The sequence below is a fragment of the Pyrgilauda ruficollis genome, unplaced genomic scaffold (assembly GCF_017590135.1).
Source record: "Pyrgilauda ruficollis isolate IOZ18807 unplaced genomic scaffold, ASM1759013v1 scaffold45, whole genome shotgun sequence".
In the NCBI taxonomy this organism is placed as follows: Eukaryota; Metazoa; Chordata; class Aves; order Passeriformes; family Passeridae; genus Pyrgilauda; species Pyrgilauda ruficollis.
Window position 1 is genome coordinate 1,891,122 of NW_024526044.1, and position 27,114 is coordinate 1,918,235.

Consider the following 27,114-nt stretch of genomic DNA (forward strand, 5'->3'; position numbering starts at 1 on the left):
GTGTGCACTTGTCTCTGCACAAAAGAGGGACACATAATTTTGAGGCAAAGGAGGAGCATGCAGATATTCCCTTTTAACTCCATGACCTCTCCATCACTTTCTCAAAGGCACAAGATCATGTTTCTTGCCAAGCACACGGAATGAGGGCCTCCAATACCCAAATTCCTAGGAGGCTCAACAAAAGCAAGGAAGAGAAATTCAATACTAATATAAACCTTTAAAAGAATACCGATTAAACAGGAGAGAGAGGAAAAAAAACCCCGACAAATACATCAAAGACAAATGTAATTGCTTTTGAATAAAAACAGATTGCTTTCTACCTTCCTGCCTTAAAGGCAAGCACTCCAGCCTGGGATAGAGAATACCAAAAAACACTGCTAGAAGCAGAGGCACAAGTATTTTGTAGGCAAATTATCCTGTTCTATTTAATAGCTCAAAGGCTTATCTGGATTTCAGACAAGAAGAGGATGCAATTTACTGCTTTTTTGACAGATGAACAGAGCTAGTTAAAACATTTGGGAACACTTGGAATATTGATCTGTCCTCGAATAAGATGTAAGAAATTTGATTTGCTATGGAAATGTTGTATCAATCTTCAAACTTTTATATGCCCCAAAGTGGCCTTCAAATGAAAGCTGGAAAAATTCTCTGGGAAGATGTCATCAGAGCTGTCAGCTCAGGGACTTCTCACATTCCCTCCTCCAAGCAGGACCAGGATCAGGACTTTGAAGCTGGAACATCACCACCCAAAGGAATCAGAAAGGGAGCTGTACCTATTCTTTGCTCAGAAATAATGTCACGTTCTGCCCCCACCACGTGTCCCCCACAGCTGCCCGTCCCTCACAGTGCTGGAAGACAATAAATCAGGACTGTGAATCACCTTGTTAAAAACAGTGCCCACCGGAGACTCCCCTGTCACACCTCCGGCAGCAGAGCCGCTGTGATAAATGTTTGCTGACACAAACCAAAGTCGCGGGGTATTTAACCCCCCAGCTGGCAAACAACCAAGGAGAGAATCTAGGCAAAAAACTCCCTCTGATTTCAGGAGAGTTCCAATTGTACTGGTGACACAGAACAATGTTCAAAGAATGGATACAGTCATTTTAGTTACGCCCAGCAATGAGCTAAACCAACCCTGCTCCCATATAGGAAACTGCAGGGTTACACCACACTTAAATAACAAATCAACAGTAGAGTTGGAAATAGAACATTAAAGACCTTTACAGCTCTGCTTCTTCCAAGCATATAAATGTGCTCATGTAAAAATCATCACTTTTCCCCATACAGCTTACACCCTCACTGATTTTTCACCCAGAAATTTCCTGCTATTTACCTTCAGTTTTTTCCCATTTTACCCTCTGTTACAGAAGTCTGTGGGGACAGAGGATGAACCTGCTATTTCAATATGAATATTCCCACTTCTGCAGGTTTCCATCAGGTCCCAAGTAAGAAAGTGTTTTCTTGAGACAGCCTTCCTTGGAGTCTGACTGGATGCCAGATATTGAGTTGGCAAATGACTGAATTAAATATCAAGGAGGAGGATATTGAGCATTTGAGACACAGGGTCAGTGAAAGGCCACCGCCAGGCTGGTTTTCAGTGCTCTGTAATTAGAATAACAGCCCTGTACGTGTGCAGTGAGTGTATGAGAATGGTGCTACACAGCATTACTCTACAAAACTGCTGCTTTTCCAAATTCCACAGCCAGGAAAGGACCACCAGGACCCAGGTTCCCTCCATCCCAAGTCTGCACTTTGTCTTCATCCAGAAAAACAGACATAATGGGATTGTTCTCACCTCCATCAGTCTTCCACCAACAGCCAGCAAGATCAAACCTCATCCTCTGTTCCCAGCAGAGCCCAAGCCACCACACCAGATGAATGACTGAAAAGCTGTGAAACTTTGAGCCTTTTTTTTCAACTGTACCTGGTTTAGAGCCTTCATCAACAGATCCATTATAGACTTGGTTGATGAACTCCGGCCTGTTGTCATTCATATCAATCACATAGATGTAAAGGTCAATAGGATTCTCCACCTTGTTTCCATTCATATCCACCGCATGAGCCCGGAGCTGGGGAGGAGCACAAAGAAAGCACAATATCAGAAAATGGATTTGTTGCAGAATAAGAGACTGTTTTGCAAGGATTGACTTTACATCATAAATACTTCCTCAAAATTGAATGGAGGCAGTATCTAATTCCAGCAGAAAGCACTGACATGGTTTCCATCTACACTCGACTCACAGTTTTTCAGAGCTTAATATAATATTGAAATAATATTTTAAAACAGTGATTGTCAGTGGAAACACTTCAGCTCTGGTGTAGTGATGCTATCTTATCTCCTTCACAGCTCACAGACCACCCTATTTTAATTTTTAAGACATATTGAACCTCATCTGACAATCTGAATAGCAAATTTTGCTTAGTTCCAAATAAAGTGAGGAAATGATTTTGAGCGAGAGGTTTCTTATGGGAACCTGCAGCATTTCACACCCATAATACTGGGAATTAGGAAGTGAGAAGATTTCAGCATGATCTTAGTAATGTTTATTCTTTGTTTAATCATGGTCTCCAGGAACAGCAACAGCTACCGACCCCATTGCTCTGCGCACCAAAAGACATTTAAAAAGTCCCCTTCCTTCAAATAATGGGAGCCCCCATGGCACTAAGAATGCAATTTCCTCAGGCTTGAATAAAATACCCAGCGCTGAGGCATTTCAATAACCAGAGCCACAGTGTTAAGCCCTCAGTTAAACTGGAACTGCAGCTTTATCTTATTAGCAATAACCATCAGTAAAAATGCCCAGAAACAAGAGCATCTGTTTTCTGAACAAAAGAGACAGATACAGCATGTCAAAATGAGTAATTAATAAAACGAAGCAATCACAATAGTCTGGAACAATCAGTAACCAGGTGAAAAAAATGGATAGCTTTCTCATTAAAGGGAACAGATGGCTACTGTAAATGGCGTGTGGCTGAGCACCGCCGGCGTCGGGAGAGCTCCGACAGCGAGGGGAGAGCTGCACGGCCCCGACCCGGCTGGCACTGGGGAGGCACTGCCTGCCTCTGAGTGCTGCAGGTTCTGGCCACCATCCCTCTTCATCTCAGCCCCTGTGAGCACTGCTGAGCCTCCACTCTGCCATGAGAACGGGGGATGGCACTTGGGATGGTGTGACATCGCACAGGGCTGGCGGGCTGGGGAACCAAGGCTTCAGAGGATGTCAGCTTCACAGAGTCACAGAGTCACACCATGGGCTGGGCTGGAAAGACCTTCAAGCTCATCTAGTTCCAACCCTCTGTCACAGGCAGGGAACCTTCCACCAGACCAGGGTGCTCCACGCTCCATCCAACCTGTGCTGGAACACTTGCTCTGGGCAACCTGTTCATGCCAGGGCTGGCTGGGACAGTGGGGCTGAAGGACAGGGGACACACCAGACGGATGGAGACCTCTGGTCCCTCCCAGCAGTTCCCTACACCATCAGGCTGCTGCTGGGAGTCAGAGCTGACTTTCCAGGGAGGTCTCCAGCTCCTCTGATGCATGACAAATAGATGTGCTAATTGCATTAGCCCTGGTTCCTGTCTTTCACTCTCCCTGTGCTGGTGATTGATGCAACTTTCCCCTTCATGTATGGTGCTCAGAAGTCCAGAGCTTAACAAAAGGAACTGCACACCATTAGGATGGGCTGGATTAACATTTAATCAAGCAAAGAGAACAAACTGCCACATGAAATGAGCTGGGGGAAAAACACTTTTTTTTTTTTTTTCCAAAGGAAATTAAGCAGCACGTTTTCTTTAAAGCCTGAAGAAGTCCAACTTTGCTTTCAATACAGGGTGTACCATTTGTGTTTCATAACTTGCAATGCTCTTAATATCTGCATTTCTTTCCTACATAGGAACTGCTTTGGCTCCCACCTGTTGAGCTATCCTTCATCATGTCAGATGTAGCAATTCAATAACTTTACAGTCAGAGGTCAGACTGTCTTTGAAAAAAAGTAATTCAGAGCTAAAATTAAAGTTATTATCTTCAAACTGAGGCAGCACTGGGCTCTCTCTTACAGCATTTCCAGCAGCGGAAATGGTTCCATTCAGAGATAAAGCAGAGAGCAAAGCTGGTATCTCCCCCCTCAGATCTGACTCTCCCCCTGCAAATTTTTAATTACATTTGATAGCTTTTGTTTGAAATCTCCAGGAGTAAGGGATTTCTCAGCAATGCACATCTATCTGCTTGTTGCACTCACTGAGCACATGTACCCATCACCGCATTACTGCCTGCACTCAAGGCAAAAAAAAATTCAATAAGCAAGACTGCAGGAATCTCATCAAACCTGTGGTGACATGCTCAGGTGTCCTGAGCACTGGGCTAAGCTATGGGAGGCAGGGCAGTGCTGGGCACTGGAGTGGTCACTGGTGTCCTGACTCAGCATCTGCAGTGCCAGGAAGATGGCAGCCTCTCTCCTGCTCCTTTTTTTGGCCTGGCTTCAGTGAACATTTCTACTTTTTTCCTTTTGTGCTTTTTTGCATTAATTTTCTCTGCCTGCTCTCTCTGAACAACTCTCATGTGCCAATGTCTCCATATCTCCCACAACACGTGGCTCCCCTGTGGTCAGTGCCAGCTGTGGCAAAAGCAGAATGGAGTCCTGAGCCACAGGGTTGAATTTCAACTCAATGGGAGCTGTTCCTGCTAAAAACTATTCCTTGTTAAGAGACAATTCCTCATTAGAGACCATCCTCAGCAGAGAGAGCCAAGGAAGGAGGGACTCCAGGGGGTCAATCTGTCTGCTGGGAAACTGGCTGGATCTCCAAGGCAGATCTATACTGCACTTCTCTTCCTTAATTAGCCTTCTCCCTCATTCTTTTGTCCTGCTTTTGGTATTCATGAGGCACCCTCAAGGTGAAGAACACACTTTGCTCTGGAGCCATTCCTCAGTGGCTGAGATGGGGGGCACAGTCGGAGCCCACGTGGGGCTCTGTGGCCACCTGTGACCAAGCCACCTCTGCCACCTCTGTTCTGGTGTTGAAGTGATGGAGGGCATAAAAAGCAGATGCATGGGAATGCTTTGTAGCACTGGGAAAGGCACAAAAGGTGATGGCTGAGCTCCACCAGACACACACATCATTTTTAAGCTGGAAAACACACAAGTGCAAGGTGTGTGAAAATCACCTGGGCCACAGGCCACATGCCACACATGGGGCATGTGCAAGTATTCAAATGGGAGCTGCTGTGTGCCTGAAGAGACAGTTAAGAAACATTTATAAAGTTAGTTTGAAATATTTACATTTTCCTCAAGAGGGAGAACATGACAGGAGTGAAGAAGGAATAAAGTCAAGTCAAATACCTTACAAAGGATTCTGAAAAATTAATACACGTAGCCAACTAATCTCTAGCTGATGCATCACTCTGCTGTACCAGCCAAGGAGCTGGCTCAATATTCTTTAACAAATATTGTTTAAAAGTGTGACAATTATTGCTATCATATTCAGCAGCAGCTACCACAGGTCTCTGAGGTTTTCCTACTGACAGTTTCCAGTGTAAATGTAGCTGTTGGCATACAAATGATTTGGTATCATGATTATTGATTACACTGGAGGCTGGTGGTATCTGAAGGTAGTTAGTCAAAGTCAACACAGTGAATTGTGTTAAATATGAATATTACTTAGGCACTAATACTACTAATACAAATATACATTATCAATCAGTGACAGAGCCTTTAGGCAATAAGCATACAATGTCATGCCTAATTTGTGTGGTCTTAATTGTGATTAAAAGTTCAATTTAGAGCATTGTGACACAAATGGCTGGCATTATTCAACATGGTTGAAAATACTGGAATTATCCCTTAATTTGTAGTAAAATTGTTTTGTTCCTTTTCATTTAAAACAATTCTTTGTCAGTCTATAACCCACCTGTTCTGCTCCAGCCATTTCTGAGGGAGTATTCCATCAGCCTGAAGCTGACAGTGCACACATGTGTCTGGAACTGGGTTAGGACTTGCTTCAAAGTTTCTCTATAATGCATATTACTTGAGTATCATAAGCAATGATTACTTACTGACATGTTTATGCTGATGTCTTTTGAAAACAGAGCTTGAAAAACGTCTTGGAAAACTAAGCTACCAATTTTCTATCCCTTGTACTTGCCAGGCCTAACTGCAGCTTAATATGAAACTGGTGTCTGGATCAGAAAAGACACTGAGAGCCACTAATTCTGTCAGCAGCACAAACGGGACTTGGGGAGTGCAGCTAAATAAGGCCAAGAGAACTCATGCATATTAAGTATTACTACCTGCTGAAACTTCCTTGGCATGCAGAGAACATTCCAGGGGCTGACTGCAAGGGGACATGCAGCACATGCCTGCCACAGTGAGATGGCAGAGAAATGTGGGAAATGTGCCCCACGGCTGTGTGTCCCTGGCTGTGTGTCCCTGTCTGTGTGTCCCTGGCTGTGTGTCCCTTGCTGTGTGTCCCTTGCTGTGTGTCCCTTGCTGTGTCTCCCATGGCTGTGTGTCCATGGATGTGTGTCCCTTGCTGTGTGTCCCATGGCTGTGTGTCCATGGATGCGTGTCCTTTGCTGTGTGTCCCTGGCTGTGTGTCCCATGGCTGTGTGTCCCATGGCTGTGTGTCCCACAGCTGTGTGTCCCATGGGTGTGTGTCCCTGGCTGTGTGTCCCTGGCTGTGTGTCCCATGGCACTAATGACGCCAGGGTGGCTCCCAGGCCATCACTCAATGCCACCTGTGCAGTTCCACACCATGACATGGGGTTGGTTAAGTGGCTGCAGAGCCCTTTTTGCTTTTCTCTGCTCGTATTTTCAGCTGACTCTGTGTCTGGGATGTCTGCGAGGTCCCTGGAGAGTTTGTGCTCTGGTTTGGAGTGCAGACACAAACAGATGAGGCCAAAATACAGCTGAACTTGCCATCACCAGCACAAACAGCACCTGGGCTGGGGCTCTGAGTCCCAAAGGCACATACATCTCTACATAACTCAAGCTCAGAATGATCCTCCCTAAAAGTTCAAGAATGATCACAAAAACAGGAGAAGTTCTGCTGCAGAACTCCTGATCTAATTAGAAAAAAATCTGTTTCACCTTAGGGAGTGAGGCAGGTTTCATCAGACAAATGGCTTGCTGAATGCAGGGAGTGTTAAAACACTAGTATTTTAAAAATGGTAGTCCTGAAGCAATACAGATAATTATGCATAAGAAAATATGTGTTGAAAATGTGGGAGTTAATGAAACAGAACTCTTGATATGTAGTCTTACAAAGACTTGCAAATTATTGTTCTTTCTTTTATAATTAGTTTTTAGATTACCTGGGAACAAAAGCAGCAAGGACAACACTCGAGAGTGACAGAGATGCTGAAAAGATTCGGTTTTTGTTGTTTGGGGCTGCAGAAAACCTGAAGCTGTGTCAATGCACCCACCTTCAGCTGGAGCACAGGGCTGCACCAGACACAGAACCCATGTCCTGCTGGGTCAGAGGGACCAGTGGTCCTTGCAGCTCCACTGACATTCTCACTGAAGAGCAAAGCTACTAATTCAAGCCAAAGGAAACCACAGCAGATCTCAAACAAGTTTGAAGTGGCCAAGCTCTCCAGTTCACATCCAAGCCTACACCTCAGTCACTGCTCTTCCAGCACTCAGTTCAAACCTGGCTGCATGTTGCCTTTCCTATCAGTTAGAGACTGGGCTCTATGAAGTGGCATAAATTCATTGACTTCTTCAAACCCTCCACTAGCCAAGACTTTGGAATTTATTTTCTTTCTGGAAATGGGCCAAATTTTTTTTCATTTCCAGCACTGATCATTCCTACTGTAAGTTTCTGCTCAAGTGTTTGGGTCATTGCTTTGTGCATGGTGTATTTATAAAGGCTTTGTAAAGGGTTAGGAAATGAACAACTGAAATCATCAATCCATTGCTACTGAGGCTGAAGGACCTAAAGGTCATTTACAGACACAATTTAAATTTTCTTCACCACCTTCTACTATTCTCCTAACAAAGATTTTTCTACCATTCAGTATTCCTGTCTATAAGTCTCATAACATACTCATCAGTTATTCTCTCTATGAAATACATCTTCCTGTAACCTTCAGAGTATGAATATGCTTATTTACACATGGATGCCACTAGTTCAAGGTTTCTGTGAGGAACAGCAAAGGCTGGAAATCCTGTGGTATGTACAAGGCAGATTCATCCCATCACCTTTGACAAGGCAAGAATTCAATTTGCTCAATTCACTGTGACTGGTAGGTTCAATTCATTTTTAAGGGGCACAGGGTTTGTTAGGATGGAGGACAAAATCTGTTTCATCTCATGTTTTTGGCTGCGAGTGTCTGATTGCAGACATCACAGCGGCTCCATCAAAAGTCTTAACTTTTTTATTATTGACTAGACTGTTATAATAACCTGGCACTGCTGAAACAATATCAACAACGCTGAGATGACACACACTTTATCTCAAATACTTCTTCTCCAAAACAACCTTTCTTCATATTTTCCTAGGCACAACAAACAAAATAATTGTTCTTGTTCACAGAGTATAAAATAATTTTTCTTCAGATCTCCTTTTACCCAGGGGAAATCTCTCTTTCCACCCAACTAAAGAGGTAATCTATTTTCTTTATCTTTCCACCCCAGCCCAGAAGCTGTGTCAACATGGTTAACTGGATAGCTGATAAAGCTGACAGAATGAGCATCTCCGACGGCGCAGTTCGGGATGCGGTGTCACTGGAAGTGACCCGTGCGCTCCGCTGGCATTGCAGCATCCCTGGGAAGGGCTATTACCATGCCAGGAGATGGGGCTAAGGCTGATAGCAATCCAGGAAACAGCCTTTCACAACCACTTCAGCAGACAGCTAGAGAGCAGATGCAGAAAATGTTTGAAATCTTGCAGGGCTATCATGCAAGGCGTAACCTATTCTTTTAGCAATTTGTGGGACTGGAACTGCTGTGCAATTGAGGAGCTGGGATTTATATCAAAACACAGCAATCAATTACACTGTGAGCATTCTGCAGGTAGTGCATTTTATGAACAAGGATAGCATGAGGCACCATCACTTTTGAGTGTAATTAATCTTAATTAATTCCCTGATATTTAATATTAGCCTATCTGTGTATTTAAAAACCTATCTGACACACCCCCATCATACTGCCTGAACATCTCCTGGTGAATTAAAGTGAAAAATGACTATAGCAATTATTGCATGTTTAGATGCAGTAATGATTCTTAAATTAGTAATTTCCCAAGGCATGCTAATGTAGTGACTGGCTTCTCATGGTTTTGGGTGGCTCAGTCTTCACATAAATTTGCATGGATTTAACAAGCAGTGTGAAACTGCACCATTTTAAACAAATGACTCTGTGTCTGAAAAAGACATCAGTTTATCTCCACTTTCATATAATCACAGAATTGTTTAGGTTGGAAAAGCCCTCTCAGATCAAGTCCAACTGTTCCCCCAGCACTGCCAAGCCCATCAAACAACCATGTCCTCAAGTGCCACATCTACACGGCTTTTGAATCTCTCCAGGGATGGTAACTTCACCACTGCCCTGGGCAGCCTGTGCCAGGGCTAGACAGCCCTTTCAGTGAAGAAATTTTTCCTGATATCCAACCTCAATCTCTCCTGGCACAACTTGAGGCCATTTCCTCTTGTTCTCTCACTTGTTACTTGGGAGAACAGACCAACCCCATGTGGCTACAACCTCCTTCCAGGGAGTCACAGAGTGATGAGGTCTCCCCTGAGCCTCCTCTTCTCCAGGCTGAGCCCCCCACCAGCCCTGTCAGCTGCTCACCATCAAACTCATCTCTCTCCACCCTTCTCCAGCTCCACCACCCTTCCCTGGACATACTCAATGTGGTGAGGGGCCCAAAACTGACCCCAGATTTGAGCAGTGGCCTCACCAGTGCCCAGCACAGGGCGACAATCACTGCCCTGGTCCTGCTGGCCACACTACTGCTGATACAGGCCAGGTGCCATTGGCCCTCCTGGCCACCTGGGCACATGCTGGCTGATGGTCAGCTGCCACCAACCAGCACTTTGCATCGGCCTGGCAGATTCAGCGTGCCCCTTCTTGAACCCAGCAATCCTGCCTTGAGCTTGTGAGCCCAGCTGTAAGTCAGGACGTTTGATGCTCACGTGGTAGGAAGCTCTTTCCTCCCTGTCCATCGGGCGTGTCACGTACATCCTGCCAGACACAGGGTCAATGTTGAAGACCTCCATGGGCGGCTGGTCGGCTCCCACTCCAGTGATGCTGTATCTGATATGGATCTCCTTGTCCTTATCCGAACGGATCTGGAGGAAATAACAGAGACGGGAATCCATAAGTTCTGGACAAAAGCCATATGGATGTTTTAGCAACTTTAAAAGATCTCAGCCTGAAGGCTGCAGAGATGTAATACCACTGTGAGTCCTGACAAGGGAGCTGAACGCCAAAGATTTGGCAAAAAGCCATGAAAAGTACATTCCACAAAGTTTCAGCTATTTTGCTCCTTTTTAATTCATGAGAAATCATTGAAATTGTGACTTTCAACTGAGATGTGGAATAGCCTAAAATACATAAAACCCACTGTTTGCATATTACTGAAACCCTGGTCTCCTTAAAGTGTCCAAATTTTTCAGCTATACCCAGAGTCTCCCAGCCATTAATCATTTCTGAAAACGCTGTCTGCAAGCTCCCCCATTGTATTCTCCGTCCTGGTGACTGTGCACACAAATACTCCCATGAAATTCAAAGAACGGGGCTGTTTGCTCCTCTTTGTCCAACCCTGCTGGCTTGACGAGGCCAGGCTGGGAATGCCCAGTGGGATGTTACCATTTCATGTGATATTTGTTGAGGGAAAGCATGTTTTAGACACTGTTTCTAAAGCCCTTCCCTCCTGCACTTTGAGAACAACACTGCAAGCCGAGTACAGCACAGTGAGTTCCATGAACCTTGGATACAGAGCTGAGGAAAAAAAGAAGGGAGGTTAATATGTTGTCCTAGCAACCCTGACTATCTCTTTAAACACAAATTTAATTTTCTGATCAAATGCTGAAAGAAGTTCTTGCAACAGCATGACTATTCCCAAAAGAAAGTGCAAGGTACAAATAAATTACCACCCCCTGCACCATCACAAAGTGTCTTGGCACTGCAAAAAGCGACGTGCATAAATTTTTCCCTAACAGGTCTATGAATACAACGAAGTAGTGGGAAGATAATAGAGCCCTCGTAGCTGAATGCACGCTGGCATCTCTGCTACGGCAGCTGCACCCGTGGAGGTGCCTGAGTGAACTTAGTGGGATCCTGTGTCCCCCAAACAGCCTGGATTTGGGGAGAGAAGGTCATTTTCCAAGAGAAGAGGAGATTTTGCTTGTCAGGCAGAGGAATTGGGATGGGGCTGTGGGCTGCTGCACACTCCTCCCACATGTGACCTTCTCTGTTCCTTCCCCTCCTGACACAGGAGGCTGACAAGATGCTGAACGTGTCGGTGCAGGGCAATATCAGATCCCTGTCTCCCAGAATCTCCTTTGATACCTTTGTCCAGATCATTACCAAGTTTCTACACTGTTTTCTTTCTGCTTCCCCCACCAAACTGTCTGCTCCTGCTAATGGCTAATCATGTCAGTTATTACAGGCACCGCCAGGATTGATCCGCGCGGCACCTGCGCCGCTGGAGCTGCAGGTCAGGGAATAGACACAGCTCCATTTGTCTTCTCTCCAAAGGATTCACTGCTTGTTACACTGTTAGTACTGAGAAAACTGACTGGACTTACACTGGTACAGTCATTTAAAAGAGGACCTGGGCACACTGAAAGAGACCTCATGCTGCACAGGAGGATTTGTCCAGATTTACGTGGGGCTAGCGGGTATTTGGAAGAAAGACCCAAGTAGAAAAGCCATGAATTCAACTTTCATTAGCGAATCTGTGGGTGAGGAGGGTATATCAAAATCAAGCATTGCTTGCACAACTGTGGTTTCAGTGACAGCATTGTCACCAGTTTGACAGCTGAAGATCACAGTCCCCATTTTCAGAAGGTCAGCTCTGCCCTGCCAGAGGGAAGGGCTGGAAATCGAGCTGGTGGCAATGTCTGTGCAAATGCACAGCTCACACCAGGGAGTTCAAGCTCCAACCCACTAAATCCACACCTGGAGCCAGGCTTCAGGTAAGTGGAAACAGGAAGACACTGCTGGACCTCCAGCTCTGAGCCAGGGTGGGGTTCCCACCTTACAAATTAAAAAGGGTAATGTGGGACACACAGCTGCGTGTCTTTATCGGTGTGTGTCTGCACAACTCCAAACAAACTATAAATTTACCCTTAAAAAAGGTGGAAAAAACCCAAAACAACCCAACAAAGGTATTTCGCACTTCTACCCAGCCCCAGCCTGGCTCAGCTATGGCTGTGCTTGAGCACAAATGCCAAAGAGCTAAGCAGACACTCCAGGGAACCAAAATGGGAGCAGTTTTAACCCGAATCACAGAAGGGAAGAGCCTGTTAGTGGACATTTTTCTGCTCTATTTCCTGTTGCATATAGTACCCAGATGCCATTGTGATAGAAGCATTAGAAATGCATAGAGAGAGACAGAAACAGGGAAAAGGAGCCTGGATTTAAATATTCAGTGCTAAAGGCACTATATTTTATTTTTGGGAAACGCAGATAAACAGAAGCTCTCGAAGAAAGCTATGTACAGTTTAATAAAGTGCACGCTATAGGATGTCCTTGCAGCACTTTTATTAGCATTAATAGGGTCTAAGCTGTCTGTATGTAAATCATTGCAGATCTAGGAGATGAAATATATCATAAGACCCACAGCCCATTATACTGAGAGAAATCCATGAGCTAATTATACTGCATTGAGCAAAACAAAGATGGGGAAATATCCTGCAAATATTCAGCAATTTGCTGTTAATTGCAATCATAGCACAAGGGTTTGCCTGCTACCTATACTTAAATCCATTTCCAGTAAAAATACAAGGGTATGAAGTGTTCAGAAAAAAAATAATGTAAGAAGTAGCACTTGTCACAGAAAGTTGCAAAGACCATTGACAACGAAGCATAGTACATTTTACTGCCAGGGAGATATTTATCACACACATACTTTTTATATTGGAGCATATAATTTTAGCACTCTTAATGAGATTAAAAAATAAAAAAAAAAAAAGATTTTTTTCAGTAATCCTGTAACATTTTGACCAAAGGTTTAATTTGCCTAATTCCCAGGGTGCAATTTATTAAATCTTGTTGAGAAGTTAAGAACATTATCTTGAATACAATGCAAGGTTTACTTCTTTTGTTGAAACTGTTCCTGGAGCAGTTTACCATAATAATAATAATAATAATAATAATAATAATAATAATAGCAATAAATCCCTCTCGATTCCCAAGGAGCTCACTAAATCAGGAATAAAAATTACAGGTTGGGGGAATTTACTGGTTCAAAAGGGAGTTACTTTTTCCTTCATTTATCCTGGGAAGTGTGAAGATGGTAACAGATCCATATGATAATCTTCTGACTGGAGAACATACACATGAATTTTCCTTTCATTTATCTCTCCTTTTATAATGCAGTCAAGAGGTATGCAGGGCTCTGGGTTACAGAACAGATGGCAGAGGGATGGTTTTCCTTAGCTGCATTTATACATTTTTTACTCGGAGAACCCTTGGAGCTTTGAGCTTCTCCAGTGCCTGGCATGATACAGCTCTGCATATGATGATGTGAGCAGGATGAATGATGGTGGCTGATGACTGTCATAAAAGGAATTTGCTTGCAAAGCAGCTTTTATGCTCTAAAAAGCCCCTCTGGGATGGAGCTTGGAGTGGATTGATTCACTGGCGAGGGAAAATGTCCCAGATCAAAAGGCAATTTATGTTGGAAGATGCAATCCCTTGTTCCCACCCTACCTCATGAACACAGGTAGCATTTTCCACGCAGGAACCCTCACCAAGTCTGACAGATACAAATGGCCCATCTGGAAGCTGTGGGATCAGCCACCAGAGCCCCAGAGGGAGCGTGCAGCAGAGCCAGGCACCTCTCTGGAGCTGCCATCCCTCTGCCTGGCTGTGGCCAGCAAGGACAGGGTGGCTTTGCAGCCCAGCACTGAGTGGCTGGAGCTCAAATCATTGAGGCATCACCCAAAACACAGCAATGTTTGCAACTCAGAACCACAACATCCGGAGTCTGATTCAGCCCTTGTTTCTACAAAGCAATCCCAGAAACAGGAGAAATGGTGCAATGTCACAAGATGGGGATCTTCTACTGCAGGTTCTGATCTAATAACGAAAATGTTTGAAAATGAACATTGCAACTCTTGAGACAATACAGGGCTAAGCCGTTCCAAGCTGGCCTCTCCTCAATGTCACATTTAGACAGAAAAGCAGTGTTTGTGGCACAGGATTGCATCCTGCTTTTACAGATAACATCTTGGGGATTGTGCATCTCCATCAGGATTTATTGGGAAGATAAACCATTCCCACAAACTTTACTAGTGAACAAAATTTCAAGTGGTGAGCTCCTCTAAGGTATCAGATTTTATCACTGTTTTTCTTCTGCTGACCCACACCCTTGTGCTCTCAGCACTGCCCTTTCTTGCTGCAGGGGTTTGAATCCCCAGGCCCTCCTCCCTTGTCCTGGCAGTGACAGAAACCTCCAGAGATCCCTGCAATGCTCCCATGCCAGGAACAGGGGTGGTACAGAGCAGGCAAAGCTATGTGGTCAGCAGATTGGAGGGCACCAGTGAGAACATAAATTATACAGTTTTTGGAGCACGACATTGCCAGGAAAAAAAGTGTTCCAATGGAGACTGTTTAGAGAGCAGTAAAGGAAATGCCTGGAGGCCCAGGAAATGGGGTGTGCAAGGAAAAGCTGAATGAACAAGGACAACTGAGCCTACAGAAGAGAAGATGTGACCGTAACAACAGTACTCCTGTACCTAATAAACTGTATTTAGAGAATTTCATAAGGTGTCTGTGGTCTGGGTTCTGCCCATCCCTGCACTGTGCCTGGAAATGTATCTGGAGAAAGTAAAGTAGGACATTTATCCTCTGTTACATTTTCCTTCCACAGAATGAACCAGAAAATAAATTTCCTTTGAAATTCTTTGTCTTGCTCTACAACATATGGAGTCAAAAATGCCCTTCAAAAAACACTTAGTTTACCAAATCTTCCACTGAATAATATACAAGATTTGCACTAACATGACCTGGGGATACTTAGACTTGATTTTTTTTGTTTTATAAAACCCATTATAATTATTAATGAACACATAAAATAATGTAAATGATAAGCAGTAAGTGTCTTTTATTATTAAGCTCTTAGCTATTTTGCCCATTAAGAAAACCAAATTAAAATAATTGAAGATTATAATCTGTCATGCATTCAAAATGCTCCATAGAAATTCAGACAGGCAAACATATTCAAAGCCTTTAAAAGAGCACACTTAAGAGTCAGTCTAAGCATTTCAGGATTGGCTCATTAATTTTAGTGGAAATATTTTAATTCAACTACTCTTACTGTTTATTGAAATCTTTGCTAAGGACTTATTTATTTTTAACTGAATTTGCAATATGTTTAGGACTCATTTGTACTAAAGTTCTTAACTCTTATTTCACAGTTGTTTTAGAAGCCAGTAAAGAGACACATCTCTAGCCCTGTATTTCCAAACAAATTACTGCATGTTGCTGAAAGAACCACATATGGTTTCAATAAAAAGATGCAAAAGTCAAGCAGAGAAAAATTAAGACAGATTTGGAGACCCAGCCAGGTGAAGGTAACATTTAACTTCTGTCTCCTTTTTACCACACTTGCCAATGACCCCAAGCTACCTCCTAGAAGGAAATGAAAAAAACCCCAAAACCCAGAAGATCCTCTAAAACACTTCTGTCTTCAGAGTAAATCCTCTCTTCTTGCCTCTCATGCCTTGCAAGGGGGATGCTTCGACATGGCAAGGGTGGTTTGTAGGATTTTCACTAACTCCAGCCCCGGGTTTAGCAGCAGCTTGCCCTTAAGTGTTCATCCACCCCTGGACAAAATGAGCATTGACTGAGCCAAGTGTCCATGGTGGTGGCATTTACAAACAAGGTTAAGTGGGGAAAGATCTCTACTGGCAAAGAAAGAAGGGATGGAATTGCACATTTTTACTTGGGGATTTCTTTCTTTCCTCAACTGGGACTGGTTTCATCTCACACATGATTTTCTAAAAACTTTGTATCTGGTTTCAGATAAAAAGAAGAGAAGCAAGTCTTTCAAGGGTGAAATCCATCCTCCTGAAGACTTAAGTATATATCACATTTCCTGGAAGAAGTGGTTTTCTCTTTCCACCAAGAAAAAGAGAACCAAGGACTACACCTAGACTAGAGACCAGATTTTCACATGGTTGAGATTCACTGCTGAGAACTTAAGTTTCTTCCTCTTCTTTAAAATACAAATCCAAAGCTGAACTATAAAATGTTCCCTTTGCCTCAAAGGCTGGATGTCTCCCATGTCAAGCTAAATCTTCCAGCTAAAATCTGTGCAAAGTGATTTCTAATGTTATTTATTTTGATGATAAGACAGAGTCCAAATAGTGCCCCAGAGAGATTCAAGCTGTATTTTAAGTCATTAATTTAACTGATGATGCAGCCTGTGTTAAAGAAACGAAGCTATGAGATGCCTGAATCCAAAAGAGAAGAACCTCTCCTGTGTGCCTGGCTTGTTCTGTGGTACCTGCAGAGAAGCCCATTCCCATCCAGCCACTCCCATCCAGCCATTCCCATCCAGCTCATTCCCATCCGGCCATTCCTATCTAGCTCATTCCCATCCAGCCATTCCCATCCACCTCATTCCCATCCAGCCATTCTCATCCAGCCCTTCCCATCCAGCCATTCCCATCCAGATCATTCTCATCCAGCTCATTCCCATCCAGCCATTCTCATCCAGCTCATTCCCATCCAGCCCTTCCCATCCAGGCCTTCCCATCCAGCCATTCCCTCCAGCCATTCCCATCCAGCCATTCCCATCCAGATCATTCTCATCCAGCTCATTCCCATCCAGCCATTCTCATCCAGCTCATTCCCATTCAGCCCTTCCCATCCAGCCCTTCCCATCCAGCCATTCCCTCCAGCCATTCCCATCCAGCCCTTCCCATCCAGCCATTCCCATCCAGCTCTCCTGCTCCTTACCAGGAGGATTTGCTTCCTCTGCACGCACCCTGCGAGTGCTGCACCAAATGTTCAGCTGCTGACAGCTCCCAGCATTTCACAGGTCATTTGGCTTCCACATGGCTCTCTCTGTCCAAGGGCTCCTCTCCAAACCTGCTGCTCCCATCAGGCCAATTACATCCACATGGACACACTCCTCTGGAGCCTTCCCTATGCCCATGGGTAGCTTTGATAGTTTTCACTCCTCTCGCGTCCAAGTTTTTTTGAATTGTTTACCAGGATTTTCCTCCTCTACCTGGATGAAAATGTAACACTGAGCAGATGGAGAGCAGCATATCAATCAGGCTCAATAAGGAGCTGGTAATGCAGTGGGAGAGAATTTCTGCCTGCAACTGTGGCCAGTAACTGTGTGCGACCCCACACGTAAGTACAGGATGAAATTGAACTTGTCAGACTCACAGCCTAATTCAAAACTACCATTATTCTGCTTGGGATAAAAGTGAAATAACAATGCTTTTGCCTAGAAAACCAAATTCTTTACATGATGAGATGACACACCACAAACACAGAGTACCTGGTGTGCAGCAGTGCATTGAGGCCAAGGATTTGCTGCAGCTTAACTCTACTTTCCTACCTGCTGAAACAGCAAAGAATTTATGTTTTAGCTTGAGTTGTCCTGACACAAAAAGATTGAAGTCTGCAGGGCTCAGGGGGCCAATCTGCTCTGTGTAACTCTGCAGCTGGTCCAAGTTTCTGAGTGGTGACTAGGGACTGCCAGAAGCTCATGTCAGGTCTCTGTCTTTACCAGTGAAAAACTCAGTAAACTGCAATTTGCTGCATGGTCTTTATGATTAAATAATTAAGTAATTATTTATCTCTCCCACTCACTATTATAAAGGTCAAGAAGCCAGGGTCCCCATATCAGGAACTGGCCAATGCTAATGGATTCCCATCCAGCTCATTCCCATCCAGCCCTTCCCATCCAGCCATTCCCATCCAGCTCTCCTGCTCCTTACCAGGAGGATTTGCTTCCTCTGCACGCACCCTGCGAGTGCTGCACCAAATGTTCAGCTGCTGACAGCTCCCAGCATTTCACAGGTCATTTGGCTTCCACATGGCTCTCTCTGTCCAAGGGCTCCTCTCCAAACCTGCTGCTCCCATCAGGCCAATTACATCCACATGGACACACTCCTCTGGAGCCTTCCCTATGCCCATGGGTAGCTTTGATAGTTTTCACTCCTCTCGCGTCCAAGTTTTTTTGAATTGTTTACCAGGATTTTCCTCCTCTACCTGGATGAAAATGTAACACTGAGCAGATGGAGAGCAGCATATCAATCAGGCTCAATAAGGAGCTGGTAATGCAGTGGGAGAGAATTTCTGCCTGCAACTGTGGCCAGTAACTGTGTGCGACCCCACACGTAAGTACAGGATGAAATTGAACTTGTCAGACTCACAGCCTAATTCAAAACTACCATTATTCTGCTTGGGATAAAAGTGAAATAACAATGCTTTTGCCTAGAAAACCAAATTCTTTACATGATGAGATGACACACCACAAACACAGAGTACCTGGTGTGCAGCAGTGCATTGAGGCCAAGGATTTGCTGCAGCTTAACTCTACTTTTCTACCTGCTGAAACAGCAAAGAATTTATGTTTTAGCTTGAGTTATCCTGACACAAAAAGATTGAAGTCTGCAGGGCTCAGGGGGCCAATCTGCTCTGTGTAACTCTGCAGCTGGTCCAAGTTTCTGAGTGGTGACTAGGGACTGCCAGAAGCTCATGTCAGGTCTCTGTCTTTACCAGTGAAAAACTCAGTAAACTGCAATTTGCTGCATGGTCTTTATGATTAAATAATTAAGTAATTATTTATCTCTCCCACTCACTATTATAAAGGTCAAGAAGCCAGGGTCCCCATATCAGGAACTGGCCAATGCTAATGGATCTTCCACATCCAACAGTAATTGATATGGCACAATCATTTCTAATGCAATATGTGCCTTTCTTTGGGCCTTTTGCAGCCTGAGAACTCCACTGTGGAAATGCTTCAGACTGTAGCAAGGCAAGAGAGAGGGAGGAGAGCAGCTCTGATGGGAAAAGAAGATTACAGAACACCTCCATGTGACCAACATCTTATCACTGCCAGAACCTTGATAGCAGAAGCAACAAAACTAATTTTTACTACTCTTTCCCTTATCTCTCTTGCAAGAGAGCAGATTCTTCACTGCAGTGACTGAAGGCATCCCAGTGGAGCTGATGTGCTGCTATCAGGTGAATTTTGGCCTTGAAGAAGTGAGGCAGGTTCCTACTGTGCAAGATGCAAGGGGCTGATAATGCCTGGCTGGGATTTGAACCAGATGCACAAACCCTCCTCTGCTGCAGAGGATGCTCCACGACAAAAGGTGAGAGGAAATACATCTGAGAGTTCAAAACACACTGTTCTTACTCCTCTGACAGAGGAGTTGTGACAGGCAAGAGAAGATCATCCTTCATGATCTGTTTAAGAAGGGCTACCCACTGTTTCTTTGCAGAGGGCATCATCCTGCAGCACCTTCGTGCAGCTGGCCCCACTGCTGCCTGTGATGGCTATGCCTAAATGAAGACAAAGTCAAGTAAAACAAATCATGGCAGTGGGAATTTGTCCTCATTTCTTTTTGAAGTGTATCTCTCCTGAAGCCTTATGTCCTTACATCATGTCTGCCACAGAGCAAGCCTGGAAAAGTGAATCCAGCACCTTTCTGGGTAAAAATGAGCAGGAAACTCGAGTGCTCAGTGCAGAAGATAAATAAGGGTAGCAAATATTGACCTGCACAGGAGTAACCTGATCACTGTAACTAATGATTGAGGCCCTCAGCTGATATAAATCAGTGTAGACGCAGTGGCTTCAAATAGAGGCACGCTAATTTATTTCAGCTGAAAATCCAGCACATGGCATTTAAAAATTTAGCTGCACAGCAGAAGAACAAGTGAAGAATGCTCTTCACTCGACCCCCAGCAATTTACCACAAGCAGCATTCCTCTAGGTAGGACAGTGAGCTCAGACACAGGGAACAAGCATTCAGGGGAGAACAAACACACTGGTGTCCCTATGAAGGAAGTTTTTCCCAGCCTCAAAGGATATAATTGGTCTTAGTGTGTGTGACCCTTGCTTTTGTAGTGAGCTTGGCTTTCCCAGAGTCATGCACTGAACTCCCCATGGCATGATACCTATAGATACCCCTGATCATGGAGAAGTAGTGCTGTGGCATGATTGTGAGTGCTGCCCTCAGCATAAAATAAAGCTTTTGGACCTGCTGCAAATAGCTAACAATGGGAAACAACAACAAAACCCTCCAGTGTGTCTATTTTGGAGAACAAAATCTGCTGAGGCTTCTATTTGAGACACTACTTTGGGATGCTTGCAGAGCAGGATTTAAAGCTCTGCAGCTCTCATAGTCTCTCTAAAAAGTTTAATTACAGGAAGAGCAAACCTATTTGTTTGTTATGTAGGGTAGATTACATGGCATAGCATATACAGAAGTTATTTCAATGGTCAGTAAAAGGGAACACCAGTGTGAGGAGGCAGGGGATGAAGTTCTTTCTGTGCACTATGGGAGCAATCCTAAAGGACATCAGTGCAGGTCCAGGTTTGATGATCCTGAAGGATCCTGTCCACCCTAAGATATTTTATGATTCTGTGATTTACTGACCAGTGAACAAAGACAGCATGAGGTGCCTTTGCTCCTAGGACTCATCCTCTTGTTACACAGACAAAATATTGAATTCTCCAGGATAACTCCTCCCTGATGGCCAAATTCTGCCCATGCATGCACACATACGTTTCCTTCCACAACAGCTATGCTGGACACTCCAGAGCTGTATTTTCCCTTCAATAAACTTGCAGAGCAAGACACCACAAGAGCTCTGTGGTCAGGAATGCCCAGTAAGGTGACAGCAAACAGGCTGGCATCAGGCTGGCTCACCCATCCCGCACAGCTGGATCCAGCCCGTGCCCACATGAACACATCTGGCATGCAGGCACACAGCTGCATGCAGGACACTGCAGCTGCAGGACACACTGCCAGGCTCATGCCAGCATCCCCTCTCCCAGGCAGCTCTCCTGTGCCCTCCCATCACCTTCCTGCAGCCCCCGCACCAACACCCTGAGCTCCGAGGGTGCCTTTCCCTCTGGTGTGGGTGCCCTCACTCAAACACCCACTGCTTGTGCAGATGTGCCTCGTGCATCAGGGATGGGAGATTGCCTTCGAGGAAATTTTCAAACCTGGCTGAACTCTGCTCATTTGGAACGAATTCACAGGGCTGGATTTTTGGCAAGTTTTTCTCTTTCGTTAACTCTGTTTCTGAGTGGGTTTGATCTGAGACCCCTGCTTGCTTTGACTTGAATTCATGTTAGACTTATTCATGTGACTTATTGATGTGCTTCCCATCCACACACTTCTAATGCAAGAGGCAGACAGGCCAGCTTAAGGACATGGCGCCAGAGATTTAAAAAAAAAAAATAAAAGCAGTAATTTCTGACACATTACAGAGCCCTTTCATATCACTTCCATTTATGGCACATTCTGGTTCTGGATTTAACTCTCCAAAGCAAGTAACAGTCCTCAAAGATCACAAACACAAGCTTCTCACCCTCCAAAAACCCCAACAACAACTGCATTAAAGTCATAAACAATTTTAGAGTCCAGACTGGTCTGGGCTGTCTATTCTTAACTCCCCTTTTAACTGCAGATACTCTTATAGACGTACAGAATTTCTAGTTTAATTTTTTTTTCTGCAGTATTATTAATTGATAATTTAATTTTTGATCTGGTGAATTACATGCATTATATGAATTCACCATCAGTGAAATGACAAGTTTAGAGCAGAATAGTTTAGGTAAGCAGATTGTCAGTGCTTATGGCTGTAAGACATAATTATGTACAGCCAACTGTGTAACGCGCTTGAAAAAATTATAAGCCTAGGCACAGAAATTAAAATTATTTCAAGATGAAGTTGTACAAATACAGCTGCAAAAAGCTGCGAAATCCTATTAATTTATGCCAACTGTAGTGGGTAGTGCAGGGGGGATCCAGCTCCCTCCTCCCTGCCAAAGGAAGTTTAACACCCGGTGAATAAAGGGCTGGGTGTTTAAACAAAAGACTATTTCAGCTATTCTTTATATACTCATAAACTTGTGGGCATCAGCTGGTAACTTGGTATGATGACTCCTCAGCGTGTCAGGACAAACACTAATTCTAAATTACCATATGTCAGCTTAGGGTGGTTAATAATTCTACTGCATCTTGGACAACTTGAAGGTTTTCCTGAAACTGCTGTCAAATTGAATCTTTCCTTCGATCAATAAAGGAGCACAAGGAAATACACCATTCGTGGTGTCAAAAAGAACAGATTAGCAAAATACCGTAAATGCAGCTGGCAGGGACAACAAACTGCATTCTCTTAGCTAGAGATGCCCAATAACCACATCAATAATTCCAATGAGGGGACCCACACGAGGAAATGGCAGTGTCTGCTCATCACATACCTCCTGCTCTGTTCTGGCTGCCACCAAAGCTCCCCTGACCCAGTGCTACCTGTGGATCTAACAGGCAGCAGGTAATTATGGGAGCAATATTTGTTCTACACCGCTGGGTCCATCAATTGCAGCCAGAGGAATGAAATAGAGAACGACTGTGAGCATGGAGAACCCGTCTGACCTGCTGCTTGCTTTCCAAGCTGTGTAATAGAGATAATTCTGGCAATACTGAGGATCAGGACCAGCTGGGAACAGCCAAATCACGTAGGAAATGCAGAAATCTGCACACTGGGCTTATTTAGAGGGGTACTACCCACCCCAGACCGTGCTGCTTCTGCCACTTCTACTCTCAGTCAAGCACCAGCTACAACAAACACATGCTACTCCAGCAAGTAAAACAGATTGAAAGAGATGTTGTTTCCTCTGTGCATTTGATAGCATCAACGACACATTTCAAGATACTCAACACTGGGAAACTGGGATCAGATCTCCAGTTCAACTGTGGTTCCTATCGAAACACCTGAAACCTAAATCAGATTATTCCTAAGGGTTTCCTGCACATCTTACCAGGGATATACCATATCTGGCCATGGGCTCCTGGAGAGCAGCCACAGGATGCTGCAGCCTCTATGTGAGCCCTGGAAAAGATTATTCCTTAACATCAACTGACAGAAAAGGTGTTGCACTGCAGATGGCTTTGCTGAGCAGCACCCAACCTGCTCCTTGCTCCCCTGAGCACCCTCCAGGAACAGGGTTGGGAAGCCCTGCTCCAGTTTCCTTTTTAGAAGCACTAATGAAATCTGAGCTCTTACAACATCTCAGTGTTTTCTCCTGCTTTTTGATCTCTTCACTACATTCACTGTCGTGTCACATTTTATAGTTCAGTTGTGAGTCAGAAAAGGAAATTAAAAGAAAACATTCTGCCACACACCCAAACCATGCAGCTGCTTTATAAGCCATGCCTTGCTCTCTGAGCTGGTGTAAACCAGCACAACTTCTCTAAGTTCAGCTTTACACCCATTTCCAGTGGCTGCCAGGCTGACCCAGTATTTCTGTGGTGATTAGAGTGGGATATCTCTTCATGTTTATTTCTGGGAAAGCTCAAAGTTGGCTCTTGTGCCTTTGAGGAGCTGGATGTATGTGGGGAAATGATGTTTCTTCAAATTCTAAATCTTCAGGGCTTTTTATTTTTTTTTTCTTTTTAATAAGAAGCAGGAGGAAGATTTCCTGACCCTCTGAACTATCTCTGGGTTTGAATACACTACATGGCATGCCTGTAAACACAAGAAGAAAGCTCTTGTGTGAAACTTCTTAAACTGCAGAGGATGACGGACAGCAAATGGGATGCAAGCCAAGGAACATGACAATTAGCACAGAGAAAGTTTTCAGGGTTTATTCCATCAGTCAGCACTTAAGGAGGCTTTGAAGGGGAAAAAGCATCCTTTTTATATTAATCCACTATTTCTGCACTTTCCCCCATTCCATGGATTTAGTGCTTAGCTGCTAAATATCTATATGCAGAGCTTTATTAAGAGGAGTTGGTTTACTTTTTGAAAGATTCCACATCCATTAGTTCATAGAGAGAAAAGAGGCAAAATCATTTCTCCCGCTGCAATACCCAGAGTTTAAATGACAATTTACTCTTCCCCAGCTTTTAGTACTTAAAGATGTGGATGAGAAAAGACTTAGCATTTCTTGCAATGGTATTTCTGGTCATCACCTTACTAAAGAGTTGGTTGTGCTACTGATGATAAAGTAATTCAGTAAAAGCAAAGGGAAAATCCTCCCTTTTCTCCCCCCTTTCTTTCCTATCTTGGCAGACTTCACATCTGAAGAGGCACCTTACTGTTCCAAGAGAAAATATTTGCTTTTTTCTTTAAAAAGAAAAAGTTCTCTCAAGCAAGAACTTGGGCAACAGCAGGGGACAACGCTATGCCAGTATTAATTAGCAAATTCCAAATGAATCCTAGTTTGTGCTTAGCAGGATATGGTTGAAAACGATGTGAACTTTCAAAATGTTGTGTTGAGCATACAAGTTACTGCTTACTTTTTATATATATTTTTAATGAGCCTAACAAAGAAAGACTTGCTTTGGAAGGGCATCTTATTAATTTCCTCCATGGCCCTGTTCCCAGGCATTTGTGCTCTTGCCCATCTCTTTATCCAGAGGTTGACAGTCACTCTTAGCTTATCCCTTTTGGTTTGAGGCCACGACTGGGGGATGGCATTTAGTCTCTATTTAAGAGGTGGCATGCGGGGCTGTCCCCTCTGTGACCTGAATAACCTAGCAGGGGGGCACAGTGACATGGAACACTCATCACCTCTGTGCCTCTTGGATCCTGAGTCCCCAGGACTCCAAGATGTGCCTGCCCCGCTGAGGAGTGGTGCTCCAGCACCTCTGATCCTGGGCTCTCCACCACAGCACAGGAGGCAGAGCTGGGCAGCGGCTACATCTGGCAGCACTGATGGACTCTAATCTAAATTTCAGGATTATTCAGGCTGTGACTAAGCTGGGGCACCTGCCAGTGCAAGGCTCATCAATTCTCTTTGATTTGGAAAACTTTGCATCTGTGTCAGAACTTCAGTTTCAAGGCAGAGCTCTGTGGCTGTTTTTCCTCTCTTTCCCTTCAATATTGAGTTTAAAAGAATCAGGAGCTGAGAGAAGAGACTGATGCACTGGTCTGGGGTAAGCAGCCATGGGAGGCTGTGAGTATTCATTCAGGTAGCTACAAGGAGAAAAAGATGCCCTTGGCAAGCTGAGAAACGTGAGATTCCCAAGTCTCCTTGTGCTTTCCCTTACCCTGGCAAACAGAACTGACAGTGCACAGAAGAGCTGGGGGCTATTGCAACATAAAGAACAACTGCAACATCCACTGGGATCCAGAACATTCAGAGCTATTTTAATCAAATTACTATCGATTAGGGACAAACTAGAGTCTGCTGAAGTTAATGGACACATTTCCATCGACTTCAAAGGGCTCTGAAACAGCCTGTAACCGAAAACAAGCAAGTACCAAAATGAGAAAATGCATTTGAGTCTCACCCTAATTGCATGAGATGAAAGAACTGTTTCAGCTGGAACTTTTTGAAATTATTCTGCCCGAGACAAGTGTCAAACACCTCAAATGGTCAAAAATTCAGCAAAGCTACCAGAAATAAGGAGAGCTTGACAGCAGCAAGCGTGGCCAGCTGAGGGTACCAGAGACACACAGAGAGATGTATCAGCTCTACTGACAGTTCTGGAAGACCTTCACTAACCTACATAGGAAAAAATCTCTGCAATTCTGTGTGTGTTTAGATATATACACTAATTTAGTTTTACTTTCCAATCAAATTTATTTTCTGTAAGAAGGAAGAGGTTTTTTCTTCTTTTTCCCTGGAAACGTTAGGGTTTAATTCCATGCTACAAATGTATCATTTCTCCTTTTGTCTTCACAGGACCTAATCATCTTCTCTGAGGGATGAATACGAAATCATGACACAAGCAATTTGTTTAAACTAGCCTCTTTTACTGCCTAGAACATTTCATTGTCTTTAAAGCTATATATTTATGCGACAGCCAGACATCCATTAAAACACACAAACCTTAAGGCCTAAGAGGTACAAAAGGGATTTCTTCTTTTAAATTTTGTAAGGGAGAAAACCAGGCCTGAATCCTGGAGGGTCATAACTTTACTGACCTTCATAACATTCAGTTCTTCCCAGAGCAGCTGTAATTAAGTGTTGAGTCAGTGGATGAAATAAGGGTTTTATTTTTTTTTCCTATATAAGAAGCTAAATTGAGATGGCATTTTAAATAGCTTGTAAGGACCAGCAGCACCATATTGTCAACTCCAGCACTACCCTTCTCCAGCTTTTATTCATTCAACAGTCTTAGAAAGCAAATGGATAAATCCCACTTGAGGTTGTTTGTGCCACGCTGGGATGGTAGTGGAAGCTGCAGTGGCTTTTCTTGACTGCATGGTACTTGAGAAAATTTGGGGCAGTATTAAAGAAAGATTTTGGGATTAAATGCTCCATCCTGCCTAATTCCTTCCTCCATAAATTCTAAGGGAGATGTTTTTCTCAAAGTGTATCAGATCAGAATAAATACCAGCATCTGCATATACAGAGATATAAGGAGATTTATATAGATATGTATATATATACATACAGACATATATATGGATGGATGGATGGATGGATGGATGACAATTCCAGCAGCACTACTGCCAACGAGAGAAGAGTACAAACATCCAACAAATACCCAGATACCAGAGGCCTGACTGACAGCTCTTTGGTAGAAAACCACACAGAAGACTGTCCACCAAAGGCCACAATGCCAAGGCTTTCCAGACAAACCCTTCACCCTGTGGGAGAGAACAGCAGGAGCTGATGGGAGCCCTTTTCCCAGCCATGTCAAACCACAATGTTCCATCAGGGAGATGCTGCTCATCCTTCCCTTCGTGTTGTTCCCAACCAAGCGTCACCTCGGTGGTCATCTCAGGTGTGTGACTG

General features: G+C 44.0%; 1 protein-coding gene across 1 annotated transcript in view; it reads right to left on the minus strand.

Annotated features, from left to right (window-relative positions):
* CDH4 (cadherin 4) overlaps window positions 1-27,114 on the minus strand; it is a 415,345-nt gene that overhangs the window by 86,916 nt on the left and 301,315 nt on the right. Inside the window, exons 5-6 of the mRNA XM_041478439.1 lie at window positions 10,127-10,282; window positions 1,925-2,069 (exon numbers count right to left, since the gene is read on the minus strand). Coding sequence (XP_041334373.1) covers window positions 1,925-2,069; window positions 10,127-10,282 — 301 coding nt within the window. The remainder of the gene's footprint in view (window positions 1-1,924; window positions 2,070-10,126; window positions 10,283-27,114) is intronic.